Raw genomic sequence first — 23,256 nt, 5'->3', positions numbered from 1 at the left:
AACCCAGATTTAGAACCTTCTAGGGCATAATGGGATATAACTCAAATGCTTTTAACTTTATAAAAAAAAAAAGAAGGGGAAAGAATTTTATAAGTTGTTTTTCAAAAGCCACCTAGACTCTAAGAACTTTTTGAAAAATGCAAGAGATTTGTGAAACGTCAAACTTCTTTAGCTTTCTCCTCCCTCAACATCCTTACTGAAGATCCCACTCCCCTCCTCTTCACCCCAATTGCAGCAGTTTTGCCTTGCTGAATCGTCAACAGCTTCCATTAACGTGGTGTCCTGTGGCTCTTGTTCAGAGCTACATCACCAATCTCCATGGCAGAAGAACAAGGAGTTAAGGCTACCATCCTTCTGCATTTGCTACCAAATTACAATACAAAAATCTTTGAGAAAGCAAGGGCATTTAGCTGCCCTTATTGTGGCAGAGCACGATCACTGTAAGGTTGCCACTTACTACAAAAAAGGCACTTGTCAAAAATTTTGAGGCACCAGGCTTAAAGCTTTGCATTGAAGGAAATAAGGAATCAGTAACTTACACGAAACTATTGGTAGTTTTAAAAATGAGGATAAACGACATCCCATCTGTAGTGTAAGGTTTTGCTTTTAATCAAAGTCCAGTAGAAGCCCCAAGAACAAAACCTGATTCATTTGTACGTATCATCATCAACCCAAGATAAAATAAGGTCTATAAATATAGTTTAGTTGTATTTTTTTAATAGTTGGGTTCCAGGCATAATGTAAATACTTGCCACTTATTATAAGGCTGTATCAACTACTATAAAATTATAAGCACAGATATAAAAAGTCTCATTTTCCCCACACAGAAGTGCAACAGCGCTATATTACACTTCCGGATCCCAGAAAACATAGTACATAAAATATTTTGGCATCCTCTCCTATGCCAACAATTCACTATGATTGCTGGAGTATTAAAAACATTGTGCTTCAAAACACTTTAAGCATTAAAAAGAAACACAATCATGTACATTTGAAAGCACATTATTTTCTTAGCTCATTGCTGAAACAAACTTTCAGTAATTTAATACAGTAGTGCTTATTTCAATATCCAACATTCCTCTTTACAACCATGAGTAAGGCTACGTTTTAGTCACGGTATTTTTAGTAAAAGTCATGGACAGGTCATTGGCAGTAAACAAAAATTCACAGCCCGTTACCTGTCCATGACTTGTACTATATATCCCTGACTAAAACTTGGGTGCTGGGGGAGAGGGGCTGGCTCGGGTCCTGGAAGCAGCCGGCATGTCCCTGTGGCCCCTAGGTGGAAGCGTGGCCAGGGGAGCTCTGCATGCTGCCCCTGCGCTGCAGCTCCCATTGGCCAGGAACCGCTGCCAATGGGAGCTGCAGGGGCAGCGCCTATGGGCGGAAGGCAGTGCATGGAGCCACCTGGCCGTGCCTCTGCCTAGGAGCCCCCCCCCCCCCCCGGAAAGTGCCACCCAGAGCCCTCACCCCTTCTGCACCCCAAACCCCTGCCTCAGCCGTGAGCCCCCTCCAAAAAACTCCTGCTGCTGCTGCTCCTGCTGCTGCTGGAGGAGGGGTACCATGGCCCAAGACTGCCCCAGCTGGTGTGGCTGGCCCAGGGACCAGCCGAGCTTCCCAGGTGGTCACCAGGCCAGCTGCACATGCTGCAGAAGTCTGCAGCTGCAGAAGTCACAGAGGTCCTGGAAATTCACAGAATCCATGATTCCGTGACAGACTCGCAGCCTTAACCATGAGTACTGAGTCCTTCCCTAGTGCAGGCCTTATGTCATGGTAAATTGTTATTTACTAATGAGTAGCAAAGCCCTTATTCACAAATGTTGAGAGTAATCTGTATTATGGACAATACAGAGTTCAAGGAAAACAGGCTCTGGAGATAACAACGTGAAGAATTTCGAACTGCTTTAAAATGATCTCTCTGGATTTGTTTTTGCCTTTTCAATGCCAGGATTTTTTTTTCTTTTTTGAGTCTGAAGTAGATTCTCTGTTAATTTTCATTATTAAAAAAAGTTTGTGGTCGCTTTCTTATTGACTATGCAGTAGTCAGCACCACAAAGTAATCTGGAGATTGTGTTCCTGGATTTAGCTCCCTGTAGCTACACTGAAGAACTCTCAGTCTGCCTGAGTGAGCTGGAATCTCTTGTTAAGACACGAGAGTATATTTTAAACCTATGCTTTGCCTGTATCAACAAAAAATACTTAACCTCTGCAAAGAATCAACAGGACTGGTTAAAATAATATACAGGAGCTTTTGAACTATCACGGGATTAGTTCTCCTGTGCATGCGCACGCATTCATTTTTCCAAAGACAGAACGCAGCTTCTAAAGTGTGCAAACTGATGAAGACAACATTCCAGTCAATACATCTCTTGCTCTAAATCGGTTAACTGTCCCATTCTCCATTATTGTGATCACTATTTTCATCCTCTTCAGAGTCAGCAGACACTTTTTTAATTCTCTGGATGGCTGCCTTTATGCTTCTCTCCAGTTCATTGTCGGATCCTTTACTGGTAGCTTTCTTGGAATCTTGATTCACTTTCCTTAGCTTAACTCCTTGCCGTATAGCAGAGAGGATGCTGTCTTTTATAGAGGCATTTGAAGGTGACAAACTGGGCTGTTCCACTTTACGAAGAAGAACTTCACCACGTTTTAAAGAAGCCAAAACTTCATCCATGGATCCTATTACAGATCAAATCAAATTATTATACTCAGAAGGACAAAAATAGCTAGCGTGGGGGATATGAAACCCTGTAAGACCATTTACGTTATTTTCTTTTTTCTCTAGCAGAGATTTAAGGGAAAAGTACTGTCAGTTCTGGCATAGATTGTCCTGGGCTTCAACCATGTCACTCACAATATTTGGAATTGGGCAGCTAAAGCTCTTGAGTTGAGAATCTAGCCCCCTTCGTCAGTACACAAGCTGGTGTGCTGCGCCCGAGAAGAAATTATACACAACGGAAGACACATTTTTCATTACAGTTTTACGTCTACATGTTTTAAAAATAATATTGCTGAACATAAAAAAGCTATTCTATACGAGAACCAATCTAGTTCCCCCCTGCTTGCTTTGATGCCTGCTGTAACTGCCAATTGTGTTTTTCCTCAAGGAAGATAAAAAAAACAGATGAAGGTTACAGCATAAGGGCTCGATCCTCCTGTACTTGTGAAGGTCATGGGAGTACTGCCATTGACCCCAGTGGGAGCTGGATCAGGTTCTAAGCAAGCAGGGGGATCTTTTGTGTGTTAATTTTGAAAATAACTCAGATCTGAGTGAAAACATGGTTTAAATGCTGAGTGTTAGTTTTGAACTTAAGGATCACGTTGTGCAAGTTTCTGGCTACATGCTTCTCCTATTTTCTTAGTACTCTGGCATCAGCTCGTGTTTCTCTTCTTTTGTTGGACTTTTTGTTGATGACCTCAGACTCAATCAGCAAGGGGGAGGTCTCCTTGTCTAGCACTCAAGAGAGGCAGTCTCCGTACATCAATAGGCCCAAGCCCTCTGCTGAGCTGCTCACAGTCGGGAGTACTTCTTCATGTGCACTACAATGAAGGCTGTGTGACTAATTCTTCACACACTGTACTGAGAATGTAATACAGTACTGAACTCTGTGCAGTCCTTTGGGACACTGAACTGCAGATGCCAGGTAAGGACTCAGCAAACACTAATTTTACTTCATACACACCTTTCTAAGTCAAATTTAAACTAAGTCTGCTGATGAAGACACACTGCCTGATTAAAAAGGCCTTTTAGACTGATAATGTTAAGACAGGTGCTCATTTTACTGTTAGCATTTTAAAAGGAAAGTATGCTAATACTTTAGAGCTAATTTGTGAGAGTCCAAATATCATATGTGCTGCATACAAAATCTATCTAAATACTGTACTCTTCCAAAAATCTGAATTAAATTGTATGAAAGCCTTCCATATTAAGAATCTATGCAGGCATATTTTACATGCAAAGGTTTTGAATAGCTAAGTGGAGCTTAATAAACAAGTTGCTACAGGATATTTTAGTGCGACCTTATCAGAATGCCCCAGTGTTCATTTGGATACTATTACAGCAATTAAAATGCTGGCTTTTTTCTTTAAGGAAATGTAAGATTAAACAACTTCTAAGCTACAACTTTTCCGAATTTTAATTTTTGGACGTATCAAAAACGTATAGTTTGAGTGGTTAAAGCTGGAAAACCCAAGGCTTTGTTTATGCAAAAATAATAGAGCATTATTAGCTGTGAATGATTTTAGCAAAGCAGTTCCTATAGAAAAAGATCAAAATTCTTCTCTCGCATGCAATTCTTGATGCCAATCACAGCCACATGCATGCATCCATGGGCAGCATTTATCCCATGACATTACTGATTGAAGTCTTACCCTACTGGTCTATGGACCTGCAGCTAAGACAACTTTTCACAGCACCCTGGAAGACCTGAAGACACTGAACAGGCAGTCCTGCCTGTGGTGAACTGAGTGATTACAATGGTTGGACAGATGTATTGTGAATATTTTGAAAAAGGAAAGGTGTGCACCACATTTAAGGAATTGCTTCACTGGAAGTGCAGTGCAGCTCTGTAAAGCGTCATTGTAGAACTGCTGTCTTCCTACTTACATCTGTTCCCTGGGAGTACTCAGAATATCATATCTACTTACTTTAGTTACAAAAATAAGCCTGTTCGCAAAAAGTGTCCAACACAGTTATGGGGTTTTACTGAGTTCTGTTCTCATACATTGGTCAGAACTGTTAATTAAGTTCCAACAGCAAAAGTCAGCCTTTGGTTACACCTGTGCAACCCCATAAGCTCAGAGTTTGGGTAACATCAGAGTACAGTAAACATTCACATTGCATAAACAGTCAACATTAAAGTGCAGGATTACTGGGAATACAACGCTGCCCAATGCTGCAGTCTGCCTGAGTGTGTCACGAATCTTAACACACACATGGCCTTCTCCTAAGATTATGGCAAGAGCTTGTTTGGGAGAAAAGGGTTCTGCCCACCGTACGATGCTAAAAGTGCCACTGTACATCCAGAACCACTCCCCAGAAGTCAATGGGAGTTTGGGTTCATAAGAAAGGAAGAGCAGGTGCTGAATTTGGATCATTATATCTGAACTGCAGAACTGGCAATAAGAATTGTTTACATTAATTTTTAAAAGAAGCTGTTAATAGTTACACTTCTGGCATGGGAAGCAAGAGCGGAACTGTCATTTTAGCAGAGACTGAAGCCAACATCATTTTCAAGTAACCAGTGATCTTGGGGTCCCAACTTTTGACAGTGAGCACCCATCCTCTGAAAGTCAGGTCCCTTTGAGATGCCTCAAAATCACTAGTCACTGCTGAAAATCTTGGCCTGGGTGGACAAGTGCAGGAGAAACGCATATATTGACAGCTGGTTCATTGAGAGGTCCATGGTAATGGCCCTTGTCTCTGGGAACAGAGTTATTGAAGATTTTCCTAGCCCACAGCAGAGACATTAGCTGTGGAGAACCTCTGCTTCCTGCAACAATACTCCTTACTTCAAGAGGCTGGGCGAGAGGTCAGAATGCCAAAGGAGGAGGAAAAGATCAGTCAGCATTAGTGTAGTTACCTGTACAATTATTTACAGATCTTTTGGATGAGTCATCTAGTTTCCGTGCTGCAGCAGTTTCCATAGAGCCTTCCCTGTTGAGGGGAAGCAGCTGATCTCTGGTTGTCACTGGTGTCTTTAAGGGCAGAGGCTGGCAGACCGGAAGTGGAGGAGGAGGAGGCGGCGGCGGCGGCAGTGGTGGAGGTGGTGGCAGAATCAGCCCCTCATTCTGCTTTTGTTGCTTTGGGTCACCGGCAGGAACAAAAATCTGGACAGGGATGTCTGCTGGGATATTCCCACATGCTGCTTTTAAACCTCTGGCTTGTGCTGGCCGAGTGCTTTTCAGCTGCTTTGGGGATGGGCGAGTTATTGATACAGGCTGAGGGGACAGCGCTGGAGTCTGACGGGAAATACCTTGCGGCTGCTTGGGGATGTGAGGCTGTGACAGAGATGTTTTTAGCACAAACTCAGCTGGACACTTCTGCACAGAAAATGAGAAGCCAGGAGTTAACATCCCCATCGTATTGGTAAAAACAATGTATGCCGAGGAAAAGACTGCATGCAGGAGCCAATACCAGACACACAAGCCATGCAAGAGAAAAACCTTGTTTTTTTGATTTGTCACACTTTGGGATAAAGCAGGGAGGTGACTAAAGACCAAACATTGTTGCAATTGAGATGGGAAGCCTTGGGAGATGGGACCACAGTCAGGGTGGGTCTGCTCTCTTGACTTAATAATGTTGCGTCCCTTTACAATTGAGGTTCTCAACCAGAGGTACATGTACCTCTGGGGGTACACAGAGGTCTTCCAGGGAGTACTCAACTCATCTAGATATTTACCTAGTTTTACAACAGGCTACATAAAAAGGACTAGCAAAGTCAGTATAAATTAAAATTTCATACAGACAATGACTTGTTTATACTGCTCTATATACGATACACTGAAATAAGAAAAGGAGTACTTGTGGCACCTTAGAGACTAACAAATTTATCTGAGCATAAGCTTTCGTGAAGTTAGTCTAAGGTGCCACAAGTACTCCCTTTCTTTTTGTGGATACAGACTAACATGGCTGCTACTCTGAAACCTATACACTGAAATGTAAGTACAATATTTACATTCCAATTAATTTATTTTATAATTGTAAGGTAAAAATGAGACTGTCAGCAATTTTTCAGTAATAGCGTGCTGAAACACCTTTGTATTTTTATGTCTGATTGTGTAAACAAGTAGTTTTTAAGTGAGGTGTATCTTGGGGGTACGCAAGACAAATCAGACTCCTGAAAGGGGTACAGTAGTCTGGAGAGGTTGAGAGCCACTGCTTTACAACACCAGTGCTTGTCACAGGTTCTCTGGCCCTCCTCTCTCAACCTGGTGCTAATTTATACAAGTGGACTAAAATAACCACTTTGATAGCAAAAATCCTTGCTATGGAAACTAATGTGGGTGTCACAAACAAGAGGTTTTGTCTGTCCTGTAAAAATAAGCAGACGTGTTTACAGTTTTAAAAGGAGCGAGACTTAAATTAAATACCGAGCCTGATTTCCAGCCTAGCCTCCCACAAGTGGGGGAAAGGAGTATGTTCCACGTATTCTAATTAAACAAAATGGGGAAGACTGTTTTACATAACCATAGGCAAACTACTTAAAAGGGTAACAATGTGAGATGGTTCCATCTGGAGGGTGAGAAGATGAGATTTCAGGTTCTTACAAGAAAGGAAAAAACTCTAATGATTAGCTTTCTTAAGTAAAAACAAAACAAAAAACTCAACAAAGTGAGATGTACCTTAATTCACGCTTAACTGCAAGAATGTGTGCGCATACATATATATGCATATGTTTTATTCTTCACCTAACTCAGCAAATGGATCATGATGGATTAATTCTTAATGAGTTCACTCAGTATTCAATGGTCAGAAATGCTAAAGACCATCCACTACTATCCTACAGACATGTTCTTCTCTCAGATTGTCCATTTAAACACTGAAAGCCAGGGGTTTAGAAGTCCTTAACTTACAACTCAGTAAACAGTTTACTGTACTTCTGCATACTAGTCACTGAACAGCATAGAGGTATAGGTAATAGCAAACATTTATAGCTTCAGACGTGTCCTGTGTCAATTGTGGTTACCGTCACAAGATACGCAAGACATTTTAGTCCAGATTTTCAAACTCACATGCCCACTTTTGCGTGCCCAGTGCATACACACAAATCAGGCTTGTGTGTGCACCAGGACATGAAAACCAAATATTGAGATACGTAAGTGCCACATTTCTTCTTTTCTTAACACCTGAATTCTCCACAACTGTATCAACTTTACTGTCTTCACTAAGGGTCAGGTCTCCACTCCATCTGCCAAGTGCCCATTGGCATGTATGGGAATGACACATGCCTCCTGAGAGCAGCTTAACCCTCCCTATAAGGCTATTTCTTAAGCAAAGATGCAGATAAGTGATTGTGGAGGTTTTCTTAGGGGGTAGGAGGAAGAAAGGAAAAGCTGTTGCCTTAAATTCTGTTCATAGTGAGCAAAAGCCACTGCAATGCTATTCTTACCCTCTCCGGGGTAAAGTACGAGAGTCCACAATAGGGTTCCAAAAGCAGCTCAATGATATTTAAAGAATGTTGTAAAGGACCAGTGACTAAACTATATTTAAGAGGAAGGACTCTTTCCCTCCCCTGTCCACTCACATTAACTTACATGGCGTCTTCATAGTCATACATCTCTTTTTAAAATGTTAGTACGTTATTTACGGTACTTGCCTCTTTGAATGTTTTTAGCCTCTCCAGTGTTTTCTGGCGTTCCTGGCTTATCCAAGCTTTTTTCTTTTTCTCTTCCTCTTTCATCTTGTCTCTTTTCTGCATTTAAAGACAAGCAAGTAAACAGGTGTGCATGCAAATGTGCAGCTACACAGTCTCTGCAAGAAATGTTCCTTTTTTTGTACTCACTAGCTGGATGCTGTGATGCTGATGGAAGCGTTTTGTGTTTTCTTGTGCCTGCTGTAGCCTAAACCGGTGGCTCTCTTCGCACTGATCCTGATGGAACAGCATAACGCATGCAAACCTTAGTTAGTTCACTTTAGAAGTGCGTGTGCGAAATCTGTGCTATTAGAGGAGTTGAAAGGTCCATTACATAGGGCCTTGCCTTGTCCTGCCATGTAGGAGTCCCAAGTTCAGCAGACAATGCATCAGGCCCTAAGAATGGAAGTCTGTAGGAATCTTTGCACTGACTTCAGTGGAGTTTGGATCAGGGTCTTAGTCTTTCACTGCCCTAAGCTGGCAGACTGGGCTAAGGAATGCTACAGAGGAAGCATGTTCAGCCTTTCATGGGAGGGGGGCATCTTACATTGCTTCTCTCCCCTGCAATCCATTCAAAAACAGCACTGATGAGCACTGAAGAAACTGTATCCACCTGGCCTCAGCCAGAGGGATGGTGGAGATGTGAGGGAGGAGACACACGGAAGGAATCGGGCACTATAAGTTACATGGAAACTCCCTCTATTTCCCTCCACTTGACACCCCGCCTCGCGATATTTCTTATATATAAAATTACAGATGAATCATGCACATATAGCATGGGGAACGTTTAACAGTACAATACTCTTCAACAGGAACAGGTCAGAGAAGACACAGTTCATTATATTCTGCCCGAGTCACCATTCAGTCATTTATTTGTCACTGTCCACATGGAGGATTTTATCCATGCGGTCGGTTAGGCATTCACAAATCAGCTGGGGTTTGGCCTCAATGTTAAACAACAGAAAGAGAGCAATTAAGTGAATGAAAACAGAAGCAAAATATGTTCTTTGCCAAGGAAGTGGTCACAAGAGATGCTGTTTTCCAGACGTATCTCTAATGAGATTCTTCTAGCTCTTCTTTCAAAGAGAACTAGATAAATTCATGGAGGTTAAGTCCATTAATGGCTATTAGCCAGGATGGGTAAGGAATGGTGTCCCTAGCCTCTGTTTGTCAGAGAGTGGAGATGGATGGCAGGAGAGAGATCACTTGATCATTACCTGTTAGGTTCGCTCCCTCTGGGGCACCTGGCACTAGCCACTGTCGGCAGACAGGATACTGGGCTGGATGGACCTTTGGTCTGACCCAGTATAGCCATTCTGATGGGTCAGTCTAGAGGGGGATAGGAAGCTGGACAGATAGGGCAAACTCTGTTTTCTGAATTTAGTTCAGTGTGGTTACATGGGTGTAAACGAACCAAATGCATCCCAGCAAGCTTTGAGGGCTGTGAGGGCCAATTGTGATCTCATTGTCTTTCCACTGTGCTGCTCTCACTGCAACTAACACAAATACGAAACAGTGAGTGAACAAAAAACCCACCGAAATGAAAAGGCTGGACAGATTTGCAGCAGCAACTCCCTTCCAAATGACCATCGCCCTCAAAGGTAAAGAAGGAACCACGGCACTGCATTTGTTGTTTGTACCTACAGTCTTGACAGTCTGGGCCAGATTCTCTCCTGCCCTTTGGCTGCTTTCTGCCATTCTGCCAGGGAACAAGCAGCCCTAAACCTGGCATAGCCAGCCAAGGGAGGATTCTCCCCCATGTAGGTGGATCCTCTGGTGATACAGAGACAGTGTTACTGCTCTTAGCCCATACTCCTTCCATCGTCTGGCAAGGGATCTGGCCGGGACTTCACTGCACTCTAGTAACTTCAGGTGTCTATCAACCCCTTGGGGTCATCAGCAGCCAGTGTAAGTTAGAGCAACTCTAACGTATCATGGGAGACTGTCCCAGAGCTGACCCAGGATCAGTGGAGCATGAAGCGGTCTCAAACCCCTGCTTCCTGACGAGACCCAGTACCTAGTCACATACTGTCCTGTTTACTCCTCCTCCCAAAGCTTCCCTCATTGTTTTCCATCTATTCCTCAGCAAGCAGGACTTGTGGCATGAGCTAAAGAAACTGCACAGCTCCAGGAGCACATTTACTTTTTTGTTCCTGAGGTAGGCTCGTCTCGCACAGATAGTCCCACGTTTAGCCTCCAGCCGCTGAGTCTTCAGCCTCAGCTTAGAGATTTCTGATGAGCAAGCACAATGTTGTCCCACTGTCTGCTCAATGACCTGGAGCTCCTCAGGATTTTCACAGGTATCATAGTAAACAACTTCATCCTGTTTCTCTAGAAAGGCAGTCAGCATTTAAAAAAAGAAAAGAGAACTCCAGCGTTCCTTAAATGTTTAAATACTTCGAGAGCTAATGACACCTTAAAAGCCATTGTAAAAGACAAGAAGCAATTTGTTAGACAGAACAATTTTAAACAAAGCGGAGTACTCTTACATATATTCAACTTGATCCTGCAAACACTTATGCCCACACGTCACTTGATTCCCATAAGTAAAGCTAGTCGTGTTTGCAGGATCAAGCTTATGCTCCCACTCTTGCCATCACTTGGTTTCCTATTTAAAATGTCTTCTTTTTTAGGATAACGTGTAAAACTTTTCATTCACTGATTGGAGTCTCGTGGCAAACTAACAAGTGTCATGAGACAAAACATTAAGCAGTTGATTCTACTATTAAACAACAATGGACAACATTATTTCACCTGATGCTGTACTTACAAATAATGGAGAATACTTAACATGGATTGGTATGAACATGAGAAATGTCTAACATAGTGTGTCAAACATATACAGTAGTTTAGAAAAAACAACAAGAATGCATCAGTACTTGAGAAGTATCAAATTATTATCGCTTCTTTTTGGTTTTAATATTGTGTGTTTTGCAGATTTACCGTAATTCAGCTGCAGTTCGACACTTTCAATATTAGGACCCAATTGTTAATGGGTCTCCTTAATTTTGTCAGTCTGTATGCACAAAACAGGTAATTGTAGGACCAGAGACACACATGCACATAAAGTTACTTGTTTTATACGTGCAAAACAGATGCGCACACACAACACAGAGGCAGTTAAGACGGTAAGTTGTCAATGAGGGCCCTTAATGTCTATTTATCAAAAAGTATTACCAAATTTGCTTAGTAAGGCAACAAATCAAAAGTTGCTTCAGCACCAAGAAAATCCAGTAACGCTCCCTTGGAATCAAGAGCCAAGTAAGGGTGATCTATTTTTTTTTAAATAGGATGTGTGCACCTCTGTGTTAGAACGTTTGGCTTTCTACTTTTCTTTAAACCATGATTTTCTTTCTTACCTTTTATCTGTCTCCTTAAAGTGTCCAGCTGTGTAATAAGCAGCATTTCTTCATGTTTAAGTATCTCAAATTGTACATCATACAATTCCAGTTGGGTTTCATAATACTCTATTTCCAGCTTCTCTACTAGAGCTATATTCTCCTCTTGTTCATCAAGGTTTTCCATCTGCATGTTTCCGAACAAGAGAAAAAAAAACAAAGAATCAGGGAGAGAATACACACAAACACACTCCAAGGTTAGCTTTATACGCTAACATGCAGATGAAAACAGCAGGAGTAAAAACAACAGACTGACTACTTAATCATTTCAACTGAGAACAGATGGTTGATTCTAAAGGTGGCCAGCAAAAGGGAGACATGAGACATAGCTCTGGGCCCTTTTTTTGTCACTTATTTATGAATGAAGACCAACTGAAAGAACTGTGTGCAATGTATAAATAAACTAGTAGCTGAAAGCCTGTGCTGTTGCATGGGTGGAATTTGTCAAGTCGTGTGTAAAAAAGAGTTGAAAATGGCTGAGAACTTAAAAATTGGACAGTAACAAACCACAAATCCCAGTGGTGATTAAATCTGGTATACTCTGAACTAAAAGAGCTCTCAGCCATGCTCGTAGCTGTTTCATTGCTTCTCACTGACTAACTCAACAGACATTTTAGGTTTCAGAGAGACACAGTGACAATCCTGGAATCTTATTGTATAGATAAAAAAATCCCACCGACCTAAACAGGTTTTTTTCCAGCTTGTTTTTTCTCCTTTAGTAATTAAAATCTTCCCAGGACAACTCTCTATGGCAACTGGAGAGCTAGAGAAATGACGACATCACAAGTTCCAAGAGACTGAATGATGAGCAATTAAGGTATGTTTAGTTGGACTGTTCATCACTTTTTGTATATGTTTTGTTTTTGTTAACACTTCTTTAACTCCAATGCCTACTAAACACAGCTGCTTTGTGTGTAGATCTAAGGGACATGACTGGGCACAGTCACATGCAAAAATTCTGACCACAATGACATGTGCTTAGCTACCAGAGTGATGGGCACAACAAATGCTTTAGACAGAGATGGTTGGTTTTCTGAAGCAGAAACTGAAAGGGGTAAAATAGAATCTCATTAACTAGGAGTTCCTGTTAACCATTCATTTAAAGAAAAAAATCTCTTAGGGCCTTATGCAAAACGTATCAAAGTCAAGGTGAGTCTTTTGATCGGGTCCTTAAAAAGCAAAGCTTTGAATTTTAAAGGTCTGTACATGACCTCCAGTCACAAGGGCCTGTATCGCATTACTTGCTTGGACATGCATGTGCAGCATTTGATTTTACAAGACAGAATCAAGATCAAGGACTGAAACCCAAAGCCTGTGTTATTTCAAAACAAAATACAACAAAAATGGCCAAACAAGTGCTATGAATCAGTGCTCCACACACTGATCAGAGATAATACAATAGTAGTTAATTATTTCCAGTGGTCTGTTGTGGATTTTACTGATGAAAAGCTCTGCCCAATAAAAATACCACCTGGTATGCATGACTCTGCATCACAAATATTTTTTTAAATTAATAGAATATTGTGCCATTCATAATTTCCCCCCCTCTCTAATAAGGCTAACAACAGTTCTCCACTATGCAACTATGTGCACTATGTGTTTTATAAAAGGACCTTTTATAAAACACAAATGCATTGGTCTTAAGAACAACTGGAGACAGCGTAGTATATTACACTTGGAAAATTAAAAAAAAAATCGGAGAACTGTAGTAGTTAGAGACAGTATCATTTTGAATTTTTATATTAGTCAAGGCACAAAATGTTCCATTTCTGATGCAGTGCTATTAATATATCCTGAATTATTATAAGTTATTCCTCTCTGAAAATACCTCACTTCTCAGTCTTAACATTGAAAAGTGAAAGTTCTTTTAAAAAGGTAAAAACAACACTTTAATTTGTAACTTTCTTCTAAGCACACCTCTTCCCCCATCCCATGCACACTTGGTAGGGGATTAGTAATTAAAAAAAAAAAAAAAAAGGGAGGAAGTGTGCATTTCTCCACAATTTCAAAACAAGAAGTTTTGAAAATAAAAAAAGGGGGAGGTGAGCCTTTTTTGTTTCAATTTAAAACAACAACAACGACTAAAAATTTGTCAGATAAGTTGGGGGGAGAGGAAGGGGGAGGTTCCCCACACAAAATTGTTTGAGGCAACAATGGTTGGTTTGGTATTTTTAAACAGTTCTACCATTCAGCACGGCACTTCACCACTCTGCGGAAATGGGCCTTTTGACCCTAAACATCTGCCACTGATTACAATGGGCTTTGGATGAGGTCCTTACATTGGAGTAACAGAAAAGAATTCAAGTCACTCTTTGCTAGGATCTTACATTTTTCCGGATGTCAGCTCTCTTGTGATTCAGGCACAGTTCTCTCGCTCTCATGTGCTGAAGAGTCTCTTTTGCTAACATATACTTCAGGTGTTCTAGTCTTGGAGAAGCAGACGCCCAGGTGGCTTGGCCAAATCTCTTCTGATCTTGTTCCATCTGTTTGTGCATTGCTGCCAGATTAAAGGGTTGCAACAAAGCATCATAAATGCTGTGGCACTAATAACTTTCTTCAGGTCTTCAGTGGAGCGCATGAACTCTGCATGGTATTCAATATTTTGAGGGAACTACTTATGAATTGACTGTGCTATTTTGAATTTATAGGACTAGAAAAGCTGAAATCATTGTATTATAAATAAAGGTCTAACGTTTTGGTCACAAGTTCCACCATGCGCATGATTAAATACAGCATTAAAAAAACTCTGATTTAATTAACAGGATGAAATCCTTAATACTCTGCACCGAAAAAAATTAGAGTAAATATTTGTAAGAGGTGTTGTTTGTTGAGAAGCTTGTCAGCTGTAAATCTCAGGCCCAGCCTACAAACAAACTTGCACTGCTTTAACCAGTGGTGAGGTTTAAACCAATTTAGTCAAACTGGTGCAAGTTATCATGCAGACACTTTTATTACTTATGCTGGAGACTGACTCTTGCTGGCTCCAAGATGTGCAGCTGGGAGGGTCTGCAAAGTGGTTCAAGGGTGTTCTCTTCCTATCTGCTGTCCTGTACTGAACACAGCTCAGTCACACTAGGGCATATGTGCCTTAAAGTCAACTCTTCAGTAAGTTCTCCCTCATTACCTGCCAGTGCCATTACAGTTTCTTTGAAGTAGCTCACAGTGATGTCCTGAATGGAACACACCGCTTCTTCAGCTTGCTCAGTCCAGTCTTCAGCTTCTTTTTGCAAGGCTTCTATTCTTTTAGGGCCCAGCCTATCAATCTGTAAGGATTTCTACAAAGAGAGGTTATTCTTCAACCAAATGTCAATCATGACAGTGTTGTAACTCAGCCTGTACAATACAGTGGAAATTGTGCAAAGGCAGGCCATGACGGTTGTCATGACCTCTACGTCTACTGTAGTGAAGTGAGTCACTACTCATTAATCGAAGCTACCCTATTTTTTGTTCTCATTGTCAAAGAGCCACCTTTGTTCTATAACAATGGCTTGAGCATTGCTAGTTAGAAAAACATTGGATTCATTTATTTCTTAAAGTAATGTTCACCTTCATCTTAAAAAAAAGTTACTTCTGTCTGAAAATGTTTATCTGTGACCAAGAGTAACTCAAATATATTCTGTTCTATTTCAGTTACAGTGATATTTTCTATTTTTTCCTCACGTGTTTACTTCATGCATTTGACAGCGCTTTGCACTCTTATCTGTTTGTGAGGATCTTTCACACAGCAACAGGGTACACAGAAAGATTTAAGAAGCAGGAAAGTGCATTTGTAAAATCCACAAAAATTGGCAGGGGAAAAGTGTGAGTGTAGAACCTGAAAATACTTTAAAAACAATATTCCATTTAAGATTTTAACATAAACAGAACAAATTTTTTTTTCCAGAGTTTGGTCCGTGAACTGCAGTCTTCACTTATCTCACCATAACTAAAGCAGCACATTGGAAACTGCAACACCTTGTGCATTGATCTTAGACTTTCAATTTGCAGGCCCAATATGATGAATTAATCATGATGTTATAGCCTTAACTCAGCATTACTTTGCTCCTGTTAGTTCCACCATTATTTTAACATTTCTTTAACAGTGTATTAAAATGAAAAATCTAAGCAATGCATGATTGCCTTCCTTCAAAGTATAATACAATTTCAGGACACATCTGATACAAAAACACAAAATACTAATATTAGTTGGAATTTTCAAAAGTGAATAAAGAGCACAAGTCCTTTTGAAAGTTAATACAACTGGTGTTCTTTTGTCGCTGAAGTCCCTGTAAACTCAGAATACCAGGAAAAATGCCACAGAGCTGAAGGTTTTTTTGCTTTAAAAAAACAAACAAACAAACAAAAAAAACCCCGCCACCACACCCATAGTGGAGGAAACTAAACAGAGCATTAAGTTAAAGCTGGCGGAAGCCAGTGGATGAGATGCTATTCAAGCCTTTAGCACATGGATCTTATACAGGCTACTGACAACAACAAGTCAGCTTTAACTTTGAATTTTTCAGGTTTTTATCACATTACTCACAAGTTGATGAACTTGGGAATAAAGCCAATGAACATAAATCTTGGACATACTTGAGTAATTCAGAGCCTAAATTGCACTGGGGCAGATGGAGTACATCACATGCCAGGAAGTTTGATCTCTTAAAGGAAAACCTACCAGGATTTCCAGTCTGTATAATGTTGCCAGTTCTCGCATATCTCTAAATGGCTGCAGTAAATATTGGTAGAATTGTGTTGCCATGGTAACTAATTCCTGATAAGCTTCATCTTCTTCTTCATAAACCTTCATTAAAGCCACCATTGTGTCAGCATTTTTATGCTGCTGTAGAACCTAATGGATAAAAGGTTTGTAAGTTAGCATTAGCCACAGTACATGCACATTTATCGGGAGAATGGACAGAAGGAGCACCACTGCTATACCTCAGAGCCTGCATTTTGTCTGTCTGTGTGTGTGTATTGTCACCATTGACATATGTGAGGGGAAAGAATCTGTCACTTATCATTACATGAAATAGTCAAGAATTCCACTTACAAGAGATGTACTCAAGGCATTCAGCAATTACACCCAGCAGGAAATATCACCAAGGACAAACTCGTAAGGGCACTAATTGCTGAATGTTACATTAGAAGAATAACTATACACTGGTGCCTAGGACATTTTACTTTTTATTGTAAAAAAATTCTAAATTTTCACAGATGTTTTGTCATTGCCTATTATAAATATGGATGGCTTACACAGTAAGTAGATGAGACGCCATGTACACGAAGGACAAATAAGGGATTTCTTAAAATATCATTCTTGCATCTTCCTCTCCACCCCTAAGACTACTAAACTCCTACTAACAAGAAGTGGATTTTGTATCCAGAGATCTGACTCCAGACACGAAAATACAAACTTTCATTTAAAAATACAGGCTTTTATTCCTGATAACTTCTGGAGCATATTATAGTTATATTCCTAAAGCTGCAGTATCAGAATGGCATGTATGAACCTTTAACTTAATCTTAACTATGCCAATAATATGTATTTTGATTTTTAATTCTTTTAGGGAGGGACTTCCTCCTCCTCCATGTCTGTAATGTGCAGCCCAGTCTCATTTAAGGCCTTTAAGTGCTACTGAAAATTTAATAGAATGCCAATAGATCAGTGCATATTAGACACTATTCACAAAATAGAAACAAAATCATGACATTTGCATGACACAATGTAACCCCCATTTATTTTTCTTATTTCAGGATGTTTGGGCAAAAGACCACCAAAGTTTTTGACAGTTGTGCGTGTTGCAAGAGAGAACCTGACAACAGCCCAGTCTGTGTGCCAATTAAACTAAGACCGGCTCCACAGGGAACCATCATCCTTACCTAGTAGGATGCTGGTTGTGATACCAAGCCTCAAAGTGTGGAAAGGAGGAAAAAAAGAGGAGATACTCAGGAATGTGACAGGGAAACAAAGTCTTCTATGCAGGGAGGAAAAATAAATGGAAAATGTGGACCTGATCACGTTGCTATTGAAAAAGGTGAAAATCCTCACTCTGTTCTGGCTACTTTATTCTGGGTAAAAGGGGTGGAGAGGCTTCAAAGGGCCCTAAAAGCCTCAGTTTCAGACAGGAGATAATTGCCCCAATGCACACCTCACATATCCTGACACAGGAGGGGCATGTTAGGGGCAAGGCCACACAGTACTGCTGAGATTCCAGACAGTGTTGGGGATCATAGGGCTGCCCCACAAGGCCGCTGTAACTAAGACAGATTCCCCACAAGTGACTTTCGGCAATTTAATGATCTGTTTTTTCCGTTGTCCTAGCCAAGCGTACAACAAAGTTGGAATGAAAGCACAGTGGTTACCTTCATTTCTGATTCTCATGTACAACGTGGGGGAGATGGAGTTTCATGTTGCTGATGGTGAACATTTATAATTGGGAGGAAATAATCAGTGAATATTAAAGACTACTCATGAGAACATTTTAATTCATCTTAAGTTTTGTAAAACCCTCCAGTTATAAGACCTAATTTTCTTTTAATAGAGTCTGGCTGACTGTTAGCTATAACGGTTCAGTTGGCATTGCTATAATTGCAGGAACTCCACTTTGGAACAAAAATAGATGAAGTTTCTATACATTTCCATGTGTCTTTGTTGGGCCCATTGTACACCGGAAAGGAAGGTATTACAGCTCCGATTGGCGCAGTAGATAGAAGCAGGATATATTTACTCTTGCTTCTAGTTCCATCTACACTAGAACTACCACCATTAATGGAAAGACTTGGCTATAACACTAGAAGGATGATCTTGCATTTAAGACAAGTCAGGAGAAGACAGTTTTATTGACGGCTTTGCTCTAGGGGTCCGCTGTTACCTGGGGGAAAATAACAGAACCTCAATTTCCTTACCTCTAAAATGCGTATAAACAACCCACCTCACAGTTGCATTAATTTGTGAGGCCACTAGAGACAACAGTGCTGTTTAAGGCATCCCCTGACATGGCTAATTTATTGTCTCAGATTGCAGTATAGGTGGAACTGAGCCATGGTTTAATCATGTTCCCAAAGCATGCTAAAGGCCTGCCAAAGTCAAAAGCTGTTGCATGGTTCAGAAACACAGATTTATACAGCGTTCGCTCCAACTTAATGGAAAGACTCAACTACGCTTTAATTGGGTCAGGAGGCAGATAGGTTGATTCTGGTGATCCAGTTACAGTCCTTTTTACTTATTAAAATGTAAACAGCATCTCCTGTGAGGAGAATGCATAAACATTCTTTGTCATTCTGGAAAAATCTAATTATTGTGTAAACAATGATGCACTAGGCTGTGTGAAAAATGAGGCCAAAAGCTCATTGTTTTAACCACCTAAAAAGTATAGTAATTGTCCTAAAACCCCCACATGTTATTGCTGTTAGGAAGTGGAATTTAGTTACTGCAAACATGGTTGTGTGGATGCAGCATAATTAGTTTTGAAAATTATTTTTAAAGACTATTTTAAGAGTTATACCCCATCTGCATCTAGGTTACTAGGAACCATTTTTTAAAAAGTGATTTCTTAACACTGCTGAAAATATAGACATGACCCTAACATAATAAGGAACAGAGTTTCAATAATATTGCCTTGAAGTAGATAAGTACCTTTTTTGGTTGTTTTAATTGTCTGTTCATGAATCATAGTTGGCAGTTTTTCAGAAGGTGCTTTTATACATATAGGAAGTAAGAACTTGTATCACCATTAGTTTGTGCACCAACTAGCCCAAAATCTCTCACTTAGGCATCCATAAATCAGGTATTTGGCACAGGCACAAGGCCACTTAGATACAAACTGTAAAATCTTCAGTTGCGTGCATGTACCAGTTGGTATTATATATAAATTAGATGTTCACAGACTTTTTGGTGAGCATGTAGTTTTAAGATTATGGGGCAATTAGTTCACAACATTATTTTGTGCTCTTATTTTTGGTAGACATTATTGTATGTTCTATGGGCACAGGTGGTGGATTTTCTTCGCTGAGGCATATTTTAAAAATCTAAAACTTTGAGTATCTTGCACAATACTTATTATAGGACACTTGAAACTCATTTTCATTCCATATTCTTATAGATATGGCCTTTGGAATGACTGACAAATATTCAGAATACTTGAGCTTGGTGGCTTAGCTATTTCTGGATATACAAGTGTTTACTCACGTAAACACAAAGCTTAACGCTGGTCCAATATTCCACAGTGTCACATCCACATATTTGCATACTCTAAAACTTCGTTCTAACATCAAACTAGATGACAGTATGGAAGAGGATGCATTACTGATTCGATAAGGAAGTCATCATAATTTAAAAAATCTACTAAAACAATGTATATATTGACTGACAAAGCACAGCCTAGGAAAATGGCATCTTCAGGAGGGTGTGATTGAATCAATAGTGCTACGGGATAGGAGTAAATTTACACTATGTCCAAATTTGAAGGGTTGGGATCCAACTGAAGCACCCCAAAAGAACTGTGAACAGTGTGGGTCTTTCATGGACACGTTAACTAACTAACTAAGTGCTATGTAAAAAGAAGTAGAGCTCAGAGCCCTGTAGTGCATTAGGATATTGGTCTAGAGATGTGTAAAATTATGTTCAAAATCAGGCTAAGCCCGCCAAGCATTGCTGAAGTCACTCAGTCCCTTTCAGGGCACATGGTTGTGTTTCATGGCTTCGGATGGTGACCAAGCAAAAGCCACTGAATTTCACATGTTCCCCACCCAAAAACCAACCAAAATGGCAGTTTTGGCTACTGGTCAGTTTTAGCCTGAAATCCAAACAAAAGTGAACATGAGAACGGCCATACTGGGTCAGACCAAAGGTCCATCTAGCCCAGAGTGCAAGTGGTTTGTACTAACCCTACCAAAACCACCACGTGTGGTGCGGCCCCTAGTCCCTCCAGCCCAAAGGCCGTACCATGGGGGGCCTGGTGGAGAGTCTGGGTTGCCCATGTGTTCAGGCTTCACCCACGTGCCTGTGACCAGGTTACTAATGGTAACTTCAGAGCTGGGAAAGTGCCACAGCCCCAAAGGCACGTGCCGTACCAATGGCATGGAGAAATCCCCAGGCCTGCTTGGGCACCTACCCTGGGGGTCCCAGTGCCAGCCACTCAGGGTCCCATCACCCCACCCCCAAACACCCAGCCCAGGAGCCTGTACCCTCCGCAGGGCCTCCTTGGCCCCAAGCAGGTGCCCCTTCAGGGCCTTCCTGCGGAACTCGTGCAGGTTCTCGAAGTACTCGGCCTCCTGCTGCTGGTCCTGGGCGAAGAGCGAGTCCAGCACCACCCTGCGGCCGCACAGCTCCAGCGCCCAGCCCAGGTAGCGCTCCAGCCCGCGGCACAGCGCCTCCAGCTCGGCCTCCTCCAGCTCCGGCCCGCTGGGGAAGAGCAGCGTCCACAGGCTGCCGCTGCTCTGGCCGGGCAGCACTGGGGGCAGCTGGGGGAAGCAGGGCTCCAGCCGCTCGCTCAGCGCCGCCAGCTGCTGGTGCACGCCCAGCAGGGCCTGCGCCGAGAACAGGCCGGCCCAGCTCTGCTGCTGCTCGGGAGCCGGCGTCTCCTCGCCCCCTTCCCCGGCTGCCCGGCCGGCCGCCCCGCGCTGCTGCTCCTGCAGGGTGCGGTTGTGGCAGGTCACCGCAAACTTGCTCTCGACCTCGTTCCACCCCACGAGGAAGCGCAGCTTGTGCGGCTCGGACTCGGCGAACGCGTTCTCCCGGATGGCCACCCAGCCCTCCAGGCTGTCGGGCTGCGGCTCGGCCGCCATGGCCCAGCCCGGGGCAGGCGGCTCAGAGCCCGGCCAGGCTGCCAGAACCGCCGCCCGCGGGCTCCTCTCGCTGCCCCCGCCAGCGGGCCCCAACGTTCCGCCCCCCGCTACTTTGTATCACCCGGAGCGAAACAGAAAGTGACATTTCTTAAAGGGCAGCGCGGGGAGGGGGGAGAAGTATGCGGGAGGGATATACGTCACCGGAGCCGCTGCTTCTGATTGGTTTATTGGCCTGGGGGAGGAGCCAAAGAGTTGCCCTAGGAAGTGGAGCCCATTGAAAAAGGAGATGCTCCTGGGAGGCTTAGTCAGCCTGTGCCCTTTAAAAGGAGGGGCTGCGAGGCTGGGATAATTGGTCCCACTTGAAAAAAAAAAAATAAACACGCAGGCGTGCACACACCCCTCCCTCTTAAATGTAGTTCACATTCCCTGATTTAAACCAGAATCAAAATTGCAGTTGATATGAAAAATTAGGGTGACCATATTTCCCTATGCTAAATATGGGACACCGGGTAAAATTACTGGTGAGTTCAGTGGCAATCAATCAGAACTATGCAGTAGAAACGTTCAAATTAACATCAAGTTGACTGAGCCCCTGCCAAAAAGAAATACTGTGTAGTTGGATTCTTTTTATTTACCTTCTTATCTGTAAGGCTTTAGGGTTCAAAAGAGGAGGGGGTGACACACACACACACCTACCCCCTCACAAACACAGGGAGCGGTTACACGCAAACACTCCTGTACTCCTCCCTCACACTGGGGGAGTGACAGACCAACTCGACCCTCCCTGCCTGGCGCTCTCCGTTCTCCATGCCTGGCTGGGCCCCTGGGACAGACCTGCCTACGCTGACCAGATAGCAAATGTGAAAAATCGGTACAGGGGGTGGGGGGTAATAGGAGCCTCTCTAAGAAAAAGTCCCAAATATCGGGACTGTCCCTATAAAATCGGGACATCTGGTCACCCTAGACCCGCCTCTCCTGGTACCTGGCGCCATGTCTTCCCAGGGCAACATGTGTGTATGTGGTCACATAGGGTCACATGCCCCCGCCCAGATTTCTGCCAGGGTTCACACCAGAATGTGGCCAGCAGCAGCCTTTCGGCACTATGCAGGAGGGAAGGGACAGGAGCTGCTTCCAGGCTGCAGGGGAGATGGAGGGAAGGGATGACCTGACCCATGTCTTTGCAGAGCTCATCTCTTCTCTCCCCAACCCTTGTGACTGGAAGCAGCTTGTCTCCTCCTGCCCACACAGTGTGGAAAGGCAGCTAACACCTCCAGGCTGCTGCTGGCCACTGACACAACCCAGCCACCTCCTGTCCCCTGGCTACAGCATGGGCAGGAAGGGGTTAAGCCCTAAGAATGCATTGTGCACCAAGGCCCAAGGAACCTGACTGCAGGGGCTTCAGCAAACCTGGCCAGAGGGGTGGCTCAGCAGGGGATGGTGCCTAGGGGATGGAGCAGCCCCAGGCTCCCTGGGGGCAGGACCCAGGGAGTGGGCGGGGGGGTGGGGGAACAGGTGAAGAGGGTAATAAGCCCCTGCCTGGGGGGACTACTGTGGAGCTTGCAGGTTTGGGGTGTGAACAGGTCGGAAATCCACCCCCCCCCCCCCCGACACTCCAGAGCTTAGCTGAGGGCTGGAGAGGCTTCCCCATGCCAGCACTGTGCGGGACTTTGGCACATGCTGGACTTGGCTCCTCCTGGCCAGTGCCCTGGGACAGAGGGTCTTGGGCTTTCCCAGGG

The 23,256-nt window shown here is 42.8% G+C and overlaps 1 protein-coding gene and 1 long non-coding RNA gene across 2 annotated transcripts; one reads left to right on the top strand and one right to left on the bottom strand.

Annotated features, from left to right (window-relative positions):
• Positions 1-1,473: 1,473 nt before the first annotated feature.
• Positions 1,474-21,665, bottom strand: WHAMM (WASP homolog associated with actin, golgi membranes and microtubules). The gene is given in 11 exon segments (XM_074966420.1): positions 1,474-2,679; positions 5,583-6,042; positions 8,319-8,414; positions 8,505-8,591; positions 10,498-10,685; positions 11,714-11,879; positions 14,080-14,249; positions 14,877-15,027; positions 16,410-16,583; positions 20,921-21,598; positions 21,600-21,665. Coding segments are annotated over 11 exon segments (2,532 nt in total). The 3' UTR covers positions 1,474-2,383.
• LOC141995308 (uncharacterized) lies at positions 3,510-18,029 on the top strand. The gene is made up of 3 exons (XR_012641295.1): positions 3,510-3,644; positions 12,472-12,569; positions 17,489-18,029. It is a non-coding gene; the product is annotated as an uncharacterized LOC141995308 (long non-coding RNA).
• Positions 21,666-23,256: the final 1,591 nt, after the last annotated feature.

The sequence above is a fragment of the Natator depressus genome, chromosome 10 (assembly GCF_965152275.1).
Source record: "Natator depressus isolate rNatDep1 chromosome 10, rNatDep2.hap1, whole genome shotgun sequence".
NCBI lineage: Eukaryota > Metazoa > Chordata > Testudines > Cheloniidae > Natator > Natator depressus.
This window is presented reverse-complemented; position numbering and strand designations above follow the sequence as displayed.